The sequence below is a fragment of the Phyllobates terribilis genome, unplaced genomic scaffold, assembly GCF_046119375.1.
Source record: "Phyllobates terribilis strain yellow unplaced genomic scaffold, ASM4611937v1 Scaffold_3__8_contigs__length_932513732, whole genome shotgun sequence".
NCBI lineage: Eukaryota > Metazoa > Chordata > Amphibia > Anura > Dendrobatidae > Phyllobates > Phyllobates terribilis.
In genome coordinates, this window is record NW_027362763.1 from 741,911,051 (window position 1) to 741,928,122 (window position 17,072).

The following is a 17,072-nucleotide window of genomic DNA, read 5'->3' on the forward strand; positions in this document are numbered from 1 at the left end:
ATGTGAGATTATATATCACGACAAGAGAAGGTAAGCAGCCAATAATGAGCCATATCCAAAGTACCCTTTCATAGGAAACTCTCAGTGCAACTAAAGTTAGACACATTATATTTATAATCTAATGTCTTACCAAGCTTGAACTGCAGAACTCCTAAAGGTCCCCCGTGAAATCTCAGAAACAGAAGGTTATATATGTCAGCACTTTCAGAGCACTGAGCTGCTGTATGAGGGTAAGTCCACTTGATGTCCACCAGGCTGCTGGACACCTCAAACTGTTTATTGCATTGCAGGGTGGATGTTGGGGCAATGTTTTCAGCAACAAGCTGGACTTTAATGGGTGACAGTGCCATGTCAAATATTTGAACCTCTCCTTGATTGTTGCTCACCACAAAAATACATCCAGCAGGATGCCACTGGACTAATGAGGGCACAAGATCAGCCTGGGCCAGAAGAGTCACTCTGCGATGAGATTCGTAAAGAATGACCGAAGAATCTTCACAGCCAAGAAGAAGCCGGTCCTCAGCCTTGTTCCTGTCACAGCTTATGGCTCGGGAATTGAGGGGGATTTTAGTGACTGAAACACACTGCACTTTGTTTCTTGCACATTCATAGATGCAGCTGTCAGCCATAGGTTCCTTGTCCGAGCTCACTGAGTGCTCTACTGTATGTACCTGGTAAGGCTGAGTAATACTAAAGCTAGCGTCCAGCATATCTCCCTCGGTGCAGATGTAACTCAGTACCTAAGAAGAAAAAGCAGATGGAAACTAAATATTGCAACCAAGAGTCAATCCATGCTGATATATTGTGTCAGCAAATACATATACTGTATATAGACCCATAGAAAATTACAATATACAAATCAAAAATGTGAATAATAATAACAACAACAACAATAATTTGGCGTCTCTAAACCCCAAGCAAGCCATTTTTTAGTTGGGGTTAACTGTTTCAATCATGTCCATGTAAAAATCGGCATTAGGTAGTTTAAAGACTTATACATTATTCAGGAGAGGACGCCATTGTCAGCGAGTGCATGCACATTGAGCAGATGAATCCAAGGACCGTACTCCTTATTTTACTGTATATGCACAGCGGAGCAAGGTGTACTGTCCTCGGCTTCATCATCTGAGTCCAGTGCTGCTGGTATCACCTTCTGGACACATCTCATAATACACAAATTCTTTTAGTACCCAATGCCGAAACAACCGGTTTTGACATGGGCATAAATGTTAAACCCCAGCTGCATAATGATAGGTAAACATACATAGTTAGAAAACATGCGGCACATTGTCAGTACACTGCTAAATGAATCACACGTACTACTTTACAAAAAAAAAATATGAGTGGAGAAATTACCATTAGCAGCACTACTTGGCAGAACTTTCTATAAGGGCATAATACTGAAAATTAGCAACATTTTTCATCCAAATTTGTGTAGAAAAATCTGCTGTGGAGTCCGGTCGCAGCAAACTTAATGAAATTTTGACTTCTGTGAGTAAATTGACCTGCAGTGTCGATTTTTAAAAAATGTCAATTTACAGTGGGTACGGAAAGGATTCAGACCCCTATAAATTTTTCACTCTTTGTTTCATTGCAGCCATTTGGTAAATTCTAAAAAGTTTATTTTTTTTCTCATTAAAGTACACTCTGCACCCCATCTTGACTGGAAAAAAACTGAAATGTAGAAATTTTTGCAAATTTATTAAAAAAAAGAAAAACTGAAAAAAAAGAAAAGCTGGCTCAGACACTCATATTTAAGTCACATGCTGTCCATTTCCTTGTGATCCTCCTTGAGATGGTTCTACTCCTTCATTGGAGTCCAGCTGTGTTTAATTAAACTGATAGGACTTGATTTGGAAAGGCACACACCTGTCTATATAAGACCTCACAGCTCACAGTGCATGTCAGACCAAATGAGAATCATGAGCTCAAAGGAACTGCCCAAGGAGCTCAGAGACAGAATTGTAGCAAGGCACAGATCTGGGCAAGGTTACAAAATAATTTCTGCATTACTCAAGGTTCCTAAGAGCACAGTGGCCTCCATAATCCTTAAATGGAAGAAGTTTGGGACCACCAGAAGTCTTCCAAGACCTGGCCGTCCAGCCAAACTGAGCAATCGAGGGAGAAGAGCCTTTTTGAGAGAGGTAAAGAAGAACCCCAAGATCACTGTGGCTGAACTCCAGAGATGCACAAGGAAGATGGGAGAAAGTTCCACAAAGTCAACTATCACTGCAGCCTTCCACCAGTCGGGCCTTTATGGCAGAGTGGCCCGACGGAAGCCTCTCCTCAGTGCAAGACATATGAAAGCCCGCATAGAGTTTGCTCAAAAACACATGAAAGATTCCCAGACTATAAGAAACAAGATTCTCTGGTCTGATGAGATGAAGATAGAACTTTTTGGTGATAATTCTAAGCGGTATGTGTGGAGAAAACCAGGCACTTGCTCATCACCTGCCAATACAATCCCAACAGTGAAACATGGTGGTGGCAGCATCATGCTAAGGGGGTGTTTTTCCGCTGCAGGGACAGGACGACTGGTTGCAATTGAAGGAAACATTAATGTGGCCAAGTACAGAGATATCCTGGATGAAAACCTCTTACAGTGCGCTCTGGACCTCAGACTTTGCCGAAGGTTCACCTTCCAACAAGACAATGACCCTAAGCACACAGCTAAAATAACAAAGGAGTGGCTTCAGAACAACTCTGTGACCATTCTTGACTGGCCCAGCCAGAGCCCTGACCTAAACCCAATTGAGCATCTTTGGAGAGACCTGAAAATGGCTGTCCACCAATGTTCACCATCCAACCTGACAGAACTGGAGAGGATCTACAAGGAAGAATGGCAGAGGATCCCCAAATCCAGGTGTGAAAAACATATTGCATCATTCCCAAGAAGACTCATGGCTGTACTAGCTCAAAAGGGTGCTTCTACTCAATAATGAGCAAAGGGTCTGAATACTTATGACCATGGGATATTTCAGTTTTTCTTTTTTAATAAATTTGAAAAAAAAAACAGAAATGTAGAAATTTTTGCAGTCAAGATGGGGTGCAGAGTGTACTTTAATGAGAAAAAAAATGAACTTTTTAGAATTTACCAAATGGCTGCAATGAAACAAAGAGTGAAAAATTTAAAGGCATCTGAATACTTTCTGTACCCACTGTATGTGGAATGGTCACAGGTTTGTTGTAAATGGAACTGAATGGGGAAGTCAATAAAATCCAGTTATTGTGGACTTTGCTGTATGTTACTACAGACTTGCAGAAAATGTCATAAATCCTAATAAAAGAACCCTTACTCATTAAAAGTGACAAATTATCATAAATACTTGCTGCGAACATGGCACTACAGGATCACATATCAAGACTATACTGAACATTAAGCACTCATGGCAGGCCAGGCATACATTTTTCTGTTTCTCTGGTCTGAGGTTGGCTGTTGCCCCCATATGGCGCAGCCCCTTTTACTCCTCTCCCTCCAATTTTACACTTTTGAATATAAGACCTCTTCATTTTTTTTCTTACTTTCTTCACTTTACTCATTCTTGAGTTTATTGTTTCAAGATGACTGTCCATTGATGATCTTTCTTTTTGAACCCTCGTATATTTGATAGCCCTGCGTATCCAAGATTGTTTCCCAGCCTCGATTCTTTCCCCTCCCTACTGTTAGAAATTTGAAAATGTAATAAAAAACAAACAAACCAAAAACCCCTAACTTTTCTCAAAGTTTGAAAATGGACAAAAAGCATGACTACATTAATTTCCCGTACCAATTCTGAGGGTCTTTCACCTGGTCTCTGGCTGCTTTCTCTTAGGCTACGTTCACATGTCCGGTAATCATCAGTTAGAAAGGATCCAGCAGCAATCTGTTAACGAAAAAGTTAAGACTTTTTTGTCCAACTAAAAAAAATAAAAAAAATTCAACTGGATCTGTTTTTTTTAACATTCAAATCTATGGAAAATGGATCCATTAAATAGAATAGCCATCCACTTTTCTTTCATTTGAAACTGATCCAGTAAGTAAAAAGACGAATCCTTTTCGAAAAACTAATGGCTATTAACTGATCTCTTTTCCATAGACTTTAATGTTAAAGAAAAGGGTCCAGTTGAAATCAGTTTTTCTTAGCTGGACAAAAAAAGTTGTGTCTGCACAACTTTTTTGTTCATGGATTACTGCGAGATCTGTTCTAACTGTTGATTACTGGACGTGTGAACATTGCCTTACTTGGTTTTCCCTGCTGAGCCTCCTGCAATGATGTCTTGTCCTATGACAAAGAGGTCAGCAGGGGACCAGAGATGTGATCACATGGAGAAACTAGAGGAGTTGGGTATAGTGAGTTTTTGGTTTAACTTTTGGCACTTAGCTCTATTCTGCAGGTAAAATCTGAAGGTAAATTTTCATAAACTGGTGCAGATTTATCATTGTAAATTTTTGCAAAAATGTTCGGCACCAATCAGATTTTTCAATAAAGAAGATAAGTTTGAGCTAGCTTATTAAATTCTCATCGTTTTTTTCGATCAGTAATAGTGCCTGTTTACTTGATAAGCACATGTAGTACTTTATGCACTGAGGGGTAGACAATATTGTTAGTGTTATTTTAATTGCAATTATTAGGAAACAAATGTGCTAAATCCCCAAGCAACGGGAAAGGAATTATATTAGAAATTTACAGCAGTGGCCAGTTGAGATGTTAGAAATCACAAAGGACTCAATTTGGGAAATAGTGATTTAATCATTTTATTTTAATTACCTCTTCCTTGGGATTCTGCCACAGGATAAGGCTCACGTTGCAAAGAACGACACTGTGCTTTTCAACAGTACAATGGTAACACACATATTAGCCTTTTTTGATGTATTAAGACATTAGGGAGTGTTGTTCCAATGAAAGTTGTAATGAAAATAAATCATATAGGGCTCGAAAGACTGAGAATTTATGAATTTGATGGCTGTAAGCCAATTTATTCTTTTTTTTTTTTTTACGAGAGACACATCTTAAATCACACAGGTCTGTAACACTTAATTGCACCTTTCATTGTACTGCAATACAATTCTGTATGAGCCGAACCCACCGTTTCTGTTTATTAATTCTGGAAGTCAAAGTAATAACCTAATAAATCAAAGAGCAGAATAAATGATAATCTGGTATCCAGCTGTCAAGGAAGTTTTTCAAACTAGGTTGTAAAGTTTTCCCAAAAATAGTTCCGTTTTTTTTGTAATTTTGGACGATCTTCTTACAACATTTGAATGTGTGGTGGAAGCTGGTATTCAAGAGTAATAAATATTGTATTTATAGGTTCTTTGTTGCCCAAAATGTAGGGTAAATCTGTTTCCTTCCTAAAATTCCAGGCACACATCAATGCCCGTTATCCAGATAGGAATGAGCTCTGAGTTCATAGAACACTTGGTATGCAAAATTGGAGAAAGAAAAAAATTGGTTGTGTCACAGTTATCAATATGTAGACATAGAGAAGTCTTAAAAAATCATGATGTACGGTAATTTTGTGTTTGGCAAGGTTATCTTACCTCCAGTCTGTTATTAGAACAGCCTAATAGGACTATGTTCGCCCGGTCTTTGTCACTAGACATTGGAGTCCAAGGACAGACATCATCATCAGGTACTTGCCACCAACAAATGGCAAGATCCTGTACACAATTTACTGCAAGACGACGATTGAGGTGCCGAACCTTTGGTCCCGGAATATCAATATAAGTGATCTACAGGGGAAAAGAGAATACGAAAAGTCTAAAGGCTGGTAATGTCCAATACATTAAATTCCAAAAATCACATTGAACTTTGCATAAATTACAATATAAATTAGCAATTTTCCTAGTAGAATCTAATTTTCACTATCTAATGAAATGTGGCCAAACATATAATACAGTAACTCCACAGAGGAGATTGAAGAAAGGTAATAGTTGAAAATCGTTGACCGAATGTCTGGAGAACAATCATTACGCAGACATATGCGATTTAGTCCTTGCTGGCAATTACATGGCCATACATATTCAATGACAGTAGGCAAAGGACGGTCACACATGTTGTCTTCTTTCCAGATAGTGACAATGTGCCACCGGTTGACTACAAGTATACATTATGATTAAACTTGTCCATTTTTGTCAACTTTAGACTAAGGGCCCATTTATACTGGCTGACAATTGGGAAAAGGATCTCAATAGAATTTGAATACCCAGTAGATTGGAAGCAATTGGACAATCGGGTTAATAGACCATTTATCTTATCTTATTGATGGGAATGGCGTATTGAAAGAGTAACTGCCATAGCGGAAACACTGCGGTCACCAGTTGTTTTAATTTCTTCACACACCTAATAGCGGTATTAAGAAGTCATAAAGAATAAATAGTTTTATTTTATTTTTTTTCATAAATCAATAGTACACATGAAAATAAGAAACTTTTTAATATATCTTATTCTGATTCTTTCTCCTCCTGGACTGATCACTTATTCTCAAAATTCTCAATTCTTGGGTAAAATTTGTCTTCGCTGAAGACAGATTTTACTTATTAATAGAGAGTAAAAAATCATTCCAGTCCAGGAGAAAGAAACTGATTTCTCTAATAAGATATATTACAAAGTTTCTAATTTTCACGTGCACTATTGATTTATGAAGTAAAAATAACGTTTATGCTTTTAGAAAAAGCTATCTACAACTGTATGTAAGATTGCAGCTAAATAATATATATTTAAAGGGTAACTGTTGTTTAATTTTTTTTTTCATGAATTAATAGTGCACATGAAAATAAGTAACTTTGTCATAAATTTTAATCCGATACATTTGCTTCTTTCATCTCCTAAATTAATCTTCTACTTTCAATTCATGGGTAAAACCAGTATTCAGTGAAGACAGATTTTCCCATTACTCAGAACTTTATGAGCACGAACTGTCATCTCCTAATTCAGTAATGGGAAAATCTGTATTCACTGAAGACAGATTTTACCAGTGAATGGAGAATTTTGAGGATGAAAGTTTAGTCCAGGAGGAGAAAGAAGCTGATTTTTCTAATAAAATATATTACAAAGATTCTTATTTTCATGTGTACTATTGATTTATGCGAGAAAAAAAGTTAAAACAGGAAGTATTCTTTAAACTTGTATTTCAGGCTTACATTTTTCATGGACACCGTGAAATGGACATTCTCATCCAGAAGGAAGAGAAAATTGCACCCTAGCAGCACCTATAGACAGCTACCTTGTAGATTAAGCTCAGATCTATTATAAAGCTTTAAAAACTAAGCATATTTGACAAATTAATGTTTCCACGCATTTGTCACGGGTAAAAATTCTGCACTTTACAGTAGCAGAAAAGTGAATAAGATTTCTGAAGTCATTTGCTGCATATTTTTTCCTTGCGGATTTGAACCAAAATGTTTTTTTTTCTTTAATCTGCAGTTTGGCAATTCTTTCTGCGTTTTTTTCCACCCATACAAATGAATAGGAAAAAAATGCAAGAAAAAAAACATCAAAAGCATATGTAAAAACGAGTCAAAAACAAGCATATATTACGCAGCGTTTTTCCTGCCAACATTCTAATTTTTTGATGCAGAAAAATCTGCTGCAATTTTTCAACGTGTGCACGTGCGCTAATCAAGCCTGACGGTAGCTACCTCTCAGTGGCACTGGACAGACAGCTTCCCTTCTTCTATTTTACATACTGTTTCCCAGAGATATCTACTTGTAAGCAGTGGAGTAACTTGAAGCTTGTGGGCCCCAATGCAAACACTTCAACGGGGCCCCCAACTATTGCAAGTCTTTAATAGAAATGGTCTTTTCATACGGGCCAAAAGGGACTTTTGGGGCCCCTAGGAGCGATTGTAACCTCTGCACCTATTATAGTTACACCCCTGCTTGTAAGAATCCAAATAACAGCAAGGAAAATCGGTACCTCATCATGCAATTAATTATATCAGCTCTGCACCATGTAAACCGCCACTGCCATCACTGGTGTGATATCAGCCACAACTGTCACATGCAGAAACCTTTTTTTTTAACTCTTTTTACTTGGTAGAACAGAGTAAGAGGCTGCACTATTCTGTCTGCAAAGATAATGAAAACCTGATAGAATAGAGGTTAGCTGATGTTTCTTGAAACCAATGGGGATGTTAAAGGGATTTTGCATTTATAGTGATGATCGGGCATTTAGTGAGGGGCTGAGATCCACATTGCCTGTGGTAACCAAGAGGTTGTACCAACAGCTCATTCAGCTCTTATCCGTGCCTCCATCTGTGCGTCATGTCCGGTCCTATTCTGTGGAGTGGGGTCCTGGGACAACACAGAGGTGATACAGAGATGAGGGGGTATGGTGTTTTATCTTGTGATTGCACTTTTTATTGAAATGAAATTACCGATATTGATCATACGTCAATAAATCACGTACTACATGATACATTAACAGGTAACTTATAGCTCATCATGGTTTATGGAAAAGTGTAACAAATCCATCACAAATACAAAGCTTAAACAGATTAGTATCTTCGTAAAACATATATAATAAGTTACTATAAACTACATGCCCATAAAATAAGCTTTAATTCTTGTGCATATTAGGCCCCTATTCATACTTGTTACAGATAGCACTAATAGATAATTTGTAACACCCCCCTTTTACATGAGACTACTATTATATTTTTCCTACCTGACAACATTTATAGTAACTGCAAAATATAGTTGCCCTGGAAGAAAGATTAATATTAAGGAGATTGTCCACTTCCCTAACTCAGTTACTGTTTTTGCCATAAAAATAGTTTTAAAGGATAATGTCCCTAAAGAACCTCATGTACCTTTTCTGCCAGTTTCATGTTATTTTCTGCCTTTGTACTTTACTCCCTGTGCCCGGGCACCGGCTGTGCTGTCACAGCCATCACTTCTTCTTCATAATCCTCTGCTTCCTTCTGACTACATTTCCCATCAGCCCTTGTACTGCAAGCCAGCAGTGAGCACAGACCTGTAACTGATCCTAAACACCTACCACTCCTCCCTCAGCGTCACAGCCCCAGCACCATCTCCTGTACAGGATACTGTTATAGAGAATAGAACCACTGCACAAAGAACCAGAACACCAGGCTTGATAATAAAGATTAACCCCCCCACCCTCTCACTAGCTGATGAATGGATTGCTGGGGAGAGAGATATGAATGCACTCATATAATAAAGGGAATACAATATACATCACATAGGGCACAGAGCACTCAGTGTACATCTATAGAAAACTTGTTGTACAGTACATATACGGATACAAGGGAGAGCTGTGTCTGCAAGGAGAGCAGCGTGTGCAGGGAGAGCAGCGTCTACAGGGAGAGCAGTGTCTGCGGGGAGAGAGGAGTCTGCGGGGAGAGAGGAGTCTGCGGGGAGAGAGGAGTCTGCGGGGAGAGAGGAGTCTGCGGGGAGAGAGGAGTCTGCAGGGAGAACGGCATCTGCGGGGAGAGCGAACTTGGCGGGGAGAGCGGCATCTGTGGGGAGAGCGAACTCGGCGGGGAGAGCGGCATCTGCAGGGAGAGCGGCGGAGAGGCGTCTGCAGGGAGAGCGGCGGAGAGGTGTCTGCAGGGAGAGCGGCGTCCGCAGGGAGAGCGGCGGAGAGGTGTCTGCAGGGAGAGCGGCGTCTGCAGAGAGTGCGGCATCTGCAGGGAGAGCGTTGCCTGCAGGGAAAGCGGCGTCTGCAGGGAGAGCGGCGTCTGCAGGGAGAGCGGCGTCTGCAGGGAGTGCGGCATCTGCAGGGAGAGCGTCGCCTGCAGGGAAAGCGGCGTCTGCAGGGAGAGCGGCGTCTGCAGGGAGAGCGGCGGAGAGGTGTCTGCAGGGAGAGCGGCGTCTGCAGGGAGAGCGGCATCTGCAGGGAGAGCGGCATCTGCAGGGAGAGCGGCATCTGCAGGGAGAGCGTCGCCTGCAGGGAAAGCGGCGTCTGCAGGGAGAGCGGCGTCTGCAGGGAGAGCGGCGTCTGCAGGGAGAGCGGCGTCTGCAGGGAGAGCGGCGTCTGCAGGGAGAGCGGCGTCTGCAGGGAGTGCGGCGTCTGCAGGGAGAGCGGCGTCTGCAGGGAGAGCGGCGTCTGCAGGGAGAGCGGCGTCTGCAGGGAGAGCGGCGTCTGCAGGGAGAGCGGCGTCTGCAGGGAGAGCGGCATCTGCAGGGAGAGCGGCATCTGCAGGGAGAGCGGCATCTGCAGGGAGAGCGGCAGAGCGGTGTCTACAGGAAGTGCTGTGTCTCCAGGCGAGCTGTGGAGGGAGCACCTGTCAGTTTCCAGAGCCCAGATCTCATGAAGATTTTTACATGTCATTACAGGAAGCAGTAGATTCTCAGACAGAGACCATGTGACCAGAAGAGCAACTCAGGTTACAGAAAGATTTGAGAATGCAAGATCTTTACAAAAGAGCTCATCTATGGCAGTTAATTCACATAAAAGGGACTTGTAAAGTAGAGGCCAACCCCTCAGTTCCATGATAAAGAAGGACTTTTGTAACAGAACATGCCATGCAATATATTGCAGTTATTTCCTGTGTGATGCCCCTTCTACACCATTATGACCCCCTGTCTATACCTGTCACTCAAATGACATCACGTCTTGCCTCACTGACCACAGAGTCTAATCTTGTAACCCACCTCACTGTCATGCATCGTGATCACTGCGTGAATGTTCAATTTTGATGTGGTCATATATCAGCTAAGGGAAAAGTTAAAAAAAAAAAAAAGAGAGAGATCCGTATTACAAACCCATCAGGACAAGCTCACTGAAGGAGTCACTGTTAACTCATTCTGCATCCAGCTAATACAGCTAAGTTCATACAGGGTGTACAAGCTAAACAATTCATTTCAACTGTTCAATTCCAATTTTTATTTAACTCCGCTGCAGAAATGATTTTTACTTAAAAATTTAGTAAAATAAAAACAAAAAACAAATTGCCCCCGAAGGTGTCCATATCTTTTAAAAGATACCATTCTTTGATAACTTAAATATCGATTTCCATCCTTCCAACCCCTTCAAGTAGTGACTAACATCTCTACATTGTGATCCCCTTGAGCTAAAAGATGAACTAGCAGATAAGATGACCAAAAAGCCGCACACTGAAAATAGAATTCATTTTCACCAGCAGCATAATAGTTATACATATTTTAGCAAAAGGTGTAACATGGTGAGGATCCAAACCAGAACCCATTACAAAATAAAATGACTTTGCATATAAAATCTCGGCAAAATAAAGTGTTTTTTTTTTTCTTTTTCGTTGCGTTCATGGTGGCTGTGTCGAACATCCGCATAGATGCACAGACACACGCATTCTCCTGTCGTGGGAAGGGATGAGGATTAACTTAAAAAAGGAATTTACTTCAACGACTCCAATCAATACTAAAATGTAGAGTCATGGTTGCCTGACAGCGACGGCCTACATGAAGGATTTGTATCTGCTTGTTTTAAATGTCAAGCAATAAGATGAGACCGAAGGAAAAAAAAATAGTTTCCTATAGATCACCAAATAATTAAAAAAAAAAAAAAAAAAGTTTCACTATGTAAAATTGAGCATTACCTTCTTTCTGGTTTCTCCAAAAATTAAAGACTACAAGGCACAAATATCCACTTTGTAGCAAAATCTATTCTTTCTGCATAATGTGGATGAGATACAGCTTCATGCGTAAAAGTTTATGCAGCTCTGGAGAATTGTGCTTCTATTTCTCAGGAACGGATTTGCTGAATTTATTATTCAAACTATGTTATTTTTGAGCATGGTTATTTGAAAACATGAGCTCTGCACCATCTGCGTGACACATGCCAAGGAAATATAGATTGCACTGCATTTCTGCTTAAGGAATTAAAAGAAGGTTGATAGCTTGAAAAATAAATAAATAAATAAATAAAAACACACATATTTTGCCATTGCTGGTCAGCAATAATCGAACCACTTTCTGGGGATTAAGCGCATGGCTAAGCCTACTGGACCAGACACTAGCAAAGGGCAGGGGGTCTTCTTATCAGAGAAATGCTTCTGGAGCCAGTCTCACTACAGGACAGATTGCTTTCATATTCCTGTCTGCAAGGCAACAAAGGATGGAAGTAATGCGATAATACCAGAGTGCAATGGGTGTTAAAAACCCCTTGCATTTATGTATTGTATTTAGTAAATAATCAGACTCATCCAAATTGTGATTTTTGCCACTCAACCAATGCCATTAAAATCAAGGTTAATGCTTAGATAATCCTCCTGACGTCTTGATACGAATGATAAGAATTCTCATTTGCATGGCCGCGCTGTTGCTGACCTTATTTGCGGAATACAAAGGATGAGACAGTCAGCATGAAACTTAACTACTGTGCTTTACATGAAGGATGGGCGTCTGTGCAGCTGGACACACTTCACAGGCTCAAACACCAAACCAATCAATGGTATGAGACAATCACCCTACCGGGCAAGGGAGGCTACACCCTGAAGAGCACATACAGTACTGGAGCAAGTACTGCTGGCCTGGACTGCTGCCAGGTAATCAGGTTTTCATCACTATAGGGCTGATATAAATTAGTCTGAAAAGGAGAAAAAAAAAAACATTTCAGAATATTTCATTTCAGAATCAAAAGACTTTTCCCTTTCCTTTGTGATATTCAAAAGACAATCATCAGGTGCTTGGATCCTCAAAATTCTGGACACTCCTAACGTAAACTTGGAAATCCAAACCATTAAGTACTTAGGACTTATCTATCTAAAATTACACATACTGTCAAGGTGAACAGATTTTAAAGTATACTACTGATTAAGTATTGGCAGCCAAGTTTATCAATCCATTATATATGCATATTGCCTTTTTAGAGAGGAAGTGGACTTGATCTCTAGCGCCATTAGGGTCAGCACGAACTATCCGTTGATATTTGAATGAATAGAAACGCTATGGCAGGAGACCCAGGAGGACCCCACTGCTGACACAGAGACATAAAAAAGCTAGACTGCAGTTTGCCAAAATGTATGTGAGTAAGCCAAAATCCTTCTGGGAAAGTGTCTCGTGGACAGATGAGACCAAGATAAAGCTTTTTGGTAAAGCACATCATACTGTTTACCGAAAATGGAATGAGGCCCACAAAGAAAAGAACACCGTACCTACAGTCAAATATGGTGGAGGTTCAAAGATATTTTGGGGCTGTTCTGCTGCATGTACAAGGCATCATGAAATCTGAAGATTATCAACGGATATTGGGTTGCAATGTAGTGCCCAGTGTCAGAAAGCTGGGTTTGCATCCTAGGTCATAGGACTTCCAGCAGGACAATGACCCCAAGCATACTTCAGAACTCTCCAGCGCTTTGTTACCATCTATTTCTGGGTGCTTTTTGAAGTGGCCAGCAACGAGTCCAGGTCTAAATCCCCATTGATCACCTGTGGAGAGATCTTAAAATTGCTGTTGGGAAAAGGCACATTCACATATGAGAGACCTGGAGCAGTTTGCAAAACAAGAGTGGTTTCAGGTGTGATTTTCATATTGCCCACACCTGTTACTTACCAGAGGTGAGTTTGAACGAGCATCACATGTTTGAAACAAAGTTGGTACCCACAATTTTGGAAAGGTGCCAACAATTTTGTCCAGCCCATTTTTGGGATTTTGTATTAAATGATGTTCAATTTGCCCTTTTTTCTGTGCTTTTTTTGTGTTGTTCCAATACACACAAAGGAAATAAACATGTGCATAACAAAACATGTGTAACTGCAATAACTTTCTGGGAGAAAAATTTCATTTTCTGGAACAATTTCAAAAGGTACCAACACTATCGGCCATGACTGTAAAGGACATTAATCGAATGGATATAAACGGATCATGTGCCGGCACCTTTCCATACCTGGACGTGCTCAACTGGGTATTGTTCTCAAGATAGATACAGGTTTTCATGCATGTGATGAACCTGTAGCCGCCATCTTGGTAATGATAAATCATATCCAGGGATGGCCACACTTCAGCAGCCCCCACCCTTGGGACCTTCTGTTAAAACGTCAACTAGATAGTTTCCCCCCATCCAGGCTCCTGTAAGATAAGAAGCCTACTTAACACTTGAATGCTAGGAGCTTCAAAGACTTCGAGAGGAAACACAGCCAGCAGGGGGGGGGGTGCTTCGTCTATCTGTACCTGACCATTTGTCCCATAGGACTAGTTTCTTTGTCTGTCACAAGCATGGAGGCATAAGATATAGAAACATGAATAGTACACGCATGTTGCGTGGGATGGGCCAATAAAAAAATATCACGGCGTCCCGGAGCCATTGCGCACACAAGCCTCCGCGGTAGACGTTTGTACGTGCTCTGGAAGCCAAGATATAGCGCGGAGCCATTCCTGAGGACCGTATGGTATCATAATTGATATCAAAAGGTCGGTTACGGCGGCCCGAATCCATGGGAACCCCTGGGGGTATCATGAGACCATCCCAGAAGAAGTTATTGGGTTCCATAGAATTTGGGCTTCTGATCGAAGTTAGACCTGAGGGTGGAGACTGAGCCAGCTGACCTCACCAGCAGTGGGCGGGACGGGGCAGGTAAGATAGCAGGACAGACAAGAGACAAGTCAGTCTTGACCCAAGAGTGGTGTGCTGAACATCTGAGCACCAGCTGAGGCCACCAAGGGGAGGAGCAGTTTGACCATGCGGTGGTAGGCCTCAGCCTGTAACAAAGAACCGTGCCTGCGATCGCAGAATCCTCTCCCTGCGTCACAAGAAAATCAAGAAACCGGTAACTGATATGCTGTGGTGATTCTGTGTGTTGTATTCCATTGTTGTATAGTTTAGCCTGACCTTATACCTGTGTATATTTAGTTGTATATCGTGTATCTAGTGTATTATTATAATCAATTACCTCAAGTAATTGTGGGCCTGCCTTTTATTCTGCATAACGAACGCACGTCCGTGTGAGCTCGGCTCAAGCCAAAACGCTACCCAGGGTTGGTTCCTGACCCGATATAGGCCCATTCACGGACTGGGCGTATATCTAAAATAGGGACTGGTGGCAGCATACCAACTGGGGATTGGGGAAGGCTGGTAGTGACGGTCGGAGGTTCAGATATATATATTCCTGGCGCGGCCAAGGAAGATATATATACCGCCCTCACTACAGAGGGCCCCGATACCCAGTAGGTTACAGGACAGTCTCCCTGGCGACCGCTTATCCTAGGTGCAGTTCCTTGACTGACCTGAGGCTAAGAGGGCGCTAGCGAGTTGTGCTGTGTAGTGACGTTACGGTTTAGTGACGTTGAAGGGATAACACACTACCGTGTTCCCTGCGCTGGTTGCAGCTACCTGGCACTACTTTCTCTAGGTGCAGTACCTTGACTGACCTGAGAGGTAAGGGGGCGCCAGAGAGCTGCACCCACCGGCCGGCTTTCATCACAATGCAGTAGTTCTATTGGGCATTTATTGCATCCGCCAAAAATTTGCCATTTTTGTCCAGGAAATAAATAACACTTTGATTTAGGGGCAGACAAACCACTGGTACAACCTGTGCAGCCACACTGGGGTCTAAGAGGTAAGGTGGCCCACTTCTGCCTTCAAAGCAGCACGCCACTTTGGTCAAAGACACATAAAAGGGCCCATATAATGTTCTTCTGTTTATGCCTGCCGCTGCTTTGATTGTTCCTTAGGTTCCTTGATGCTAGTGTCCAGTGTAATATCACGTTAAGGAGTTAAGACATTTATCGCTTGATGAGGATTTGCCAATGTAGAAAGCCATCATTAGGTAGGCAGCTCTTATAAACTGTAAGCCCTCAAAGAGGGAAAAGAGATCGAACAGAGGCGTGGGGTCAGAAACCCCTTTAAAGCTATGTTCACACATCTTGTTTTTTTCAGCGTTTTTTATGCAAATTTTCAGCTGCGTTTTACGTTACCAGCAAAGTCTATGAGATTCCAGAAATCTCATGCACACATCTTGTTTTTTTTTTAATCAGGATTTTGAGCTTTGCATGATTTTTTCTAAAATAGAGCACGTCACTTCTTTCAGCGTTTTTTTCAGCGTTTTTCACCCATTGAAAGTAATGGGTAGTGAAAAAACGCTGAAAAAACGCCTAGTGTGAACATAATTGTCAGGTTTTGCTGTGTTTTTAGTGAAAATAAGCAAGTACAACAGTATGTGAAACACATTTATTTTTGTGATTTTACCATCTTATCTTTGTCACTTAGATGGTAGTTTGTATTAGGAGAGTTTAATGAAATTAGTGATGTGTACAGTGTAAACATTGACTGAGCTAGGTGTGAGATTGAACAATACCTGTGGTCCATGGAGGTGTAAAATTGAACAATGCCCTGAGCAATTCAATGGCAGACCATAGTGTGAAAGTAAATAGTGTCATACAAACTCAATGCACTGCCAGTGTCTTAGGTAAACTATTACTGAACAATTTACCTCCCCCCACTGTTACATTTGTAATTCTGGTTAATATGGCTTCACACATGTCTTGCATTGGTGACCTTTGTTCATGCTTCTGTGATGGAAGCAAAGCTGAACTTTGGGATCCTGCAAAAAGCACCAAAAACAGCACCAAAACCTGCATTTTTGATGCAGCTTCTTTCCTGCCAAGATATCAGGTTTAACTGCAGAAAAAAAACCGCTGAAAAAACGCAATGTGTGAACTTAGCCTAATAAATGAACGTCAGTCAGCCCAATTTGACCCATTGTATATAAAAAAACTAATTTTATTCAAGTATTCCTGCATATATTACGGTTCTTTTACATAAATAAAGCTTGCTCTCCTACAAAACCAAAATCCATTTCACAAAGTGACTACCAATATTGTTCTTTGCTCTAATCTTCATGTAATCCTGTTGGAGGGGGGGAAATGTGTTGGTGAGACTCATTCGGCAGAGCAGCCTGCTTGTACGGGGATTGCAAACAGGTGAAGATTTTGTTGGATATTTTAGACTATGTGTGAAAATCAGGATAGGTGGAGCCTAGAGATTAGACAAGTCCCGACACCAGGCAGATATGTCAGTGGCTACCGCGTCTGTTTGATGTCTTACAAGCCCAAAGAAATGAGTGCAGGACAAAATATATCTACATCAACTAAGGTATCAAAATAATCTTTATTAGGAGGACAAAAAATATAATAAATAAGGGATCAAAATA

General features: G+C 41.1%; 1 protein-coding gene across 3 annotated transcripts in view; it reads right to left on the reverse strand.

Moving 5' to 3' along the window:
• Nucleotides 1–17,072, reverse strand: part of WDPCP (WD repeat containing planar cell polarity effector) — a 420,756-nt gene that overhangs the window by 245,170 nt on the left and 158,514 nt on the right. For all 3 annotated transcript variants that reach the window (XM_073672146.1, XM_073672144.1, XM_073672145.1), the window contains exons 9-10: nucleotides 5,522–5,713; nucleotides 131–740 (exon numbers count right to left, since the gene is read on the reverse strand). In XM_073672146.1, coding sequence (XP_073528247.1) covers nucleotides 131–740; nucleotides 5,522–5,713 — 802 coding nt within the window. The remainder of the gene's footprint in view (nucleotides 1–130; nucleotides 741–5,521; nucleotides 5,714–17,072) is intronic.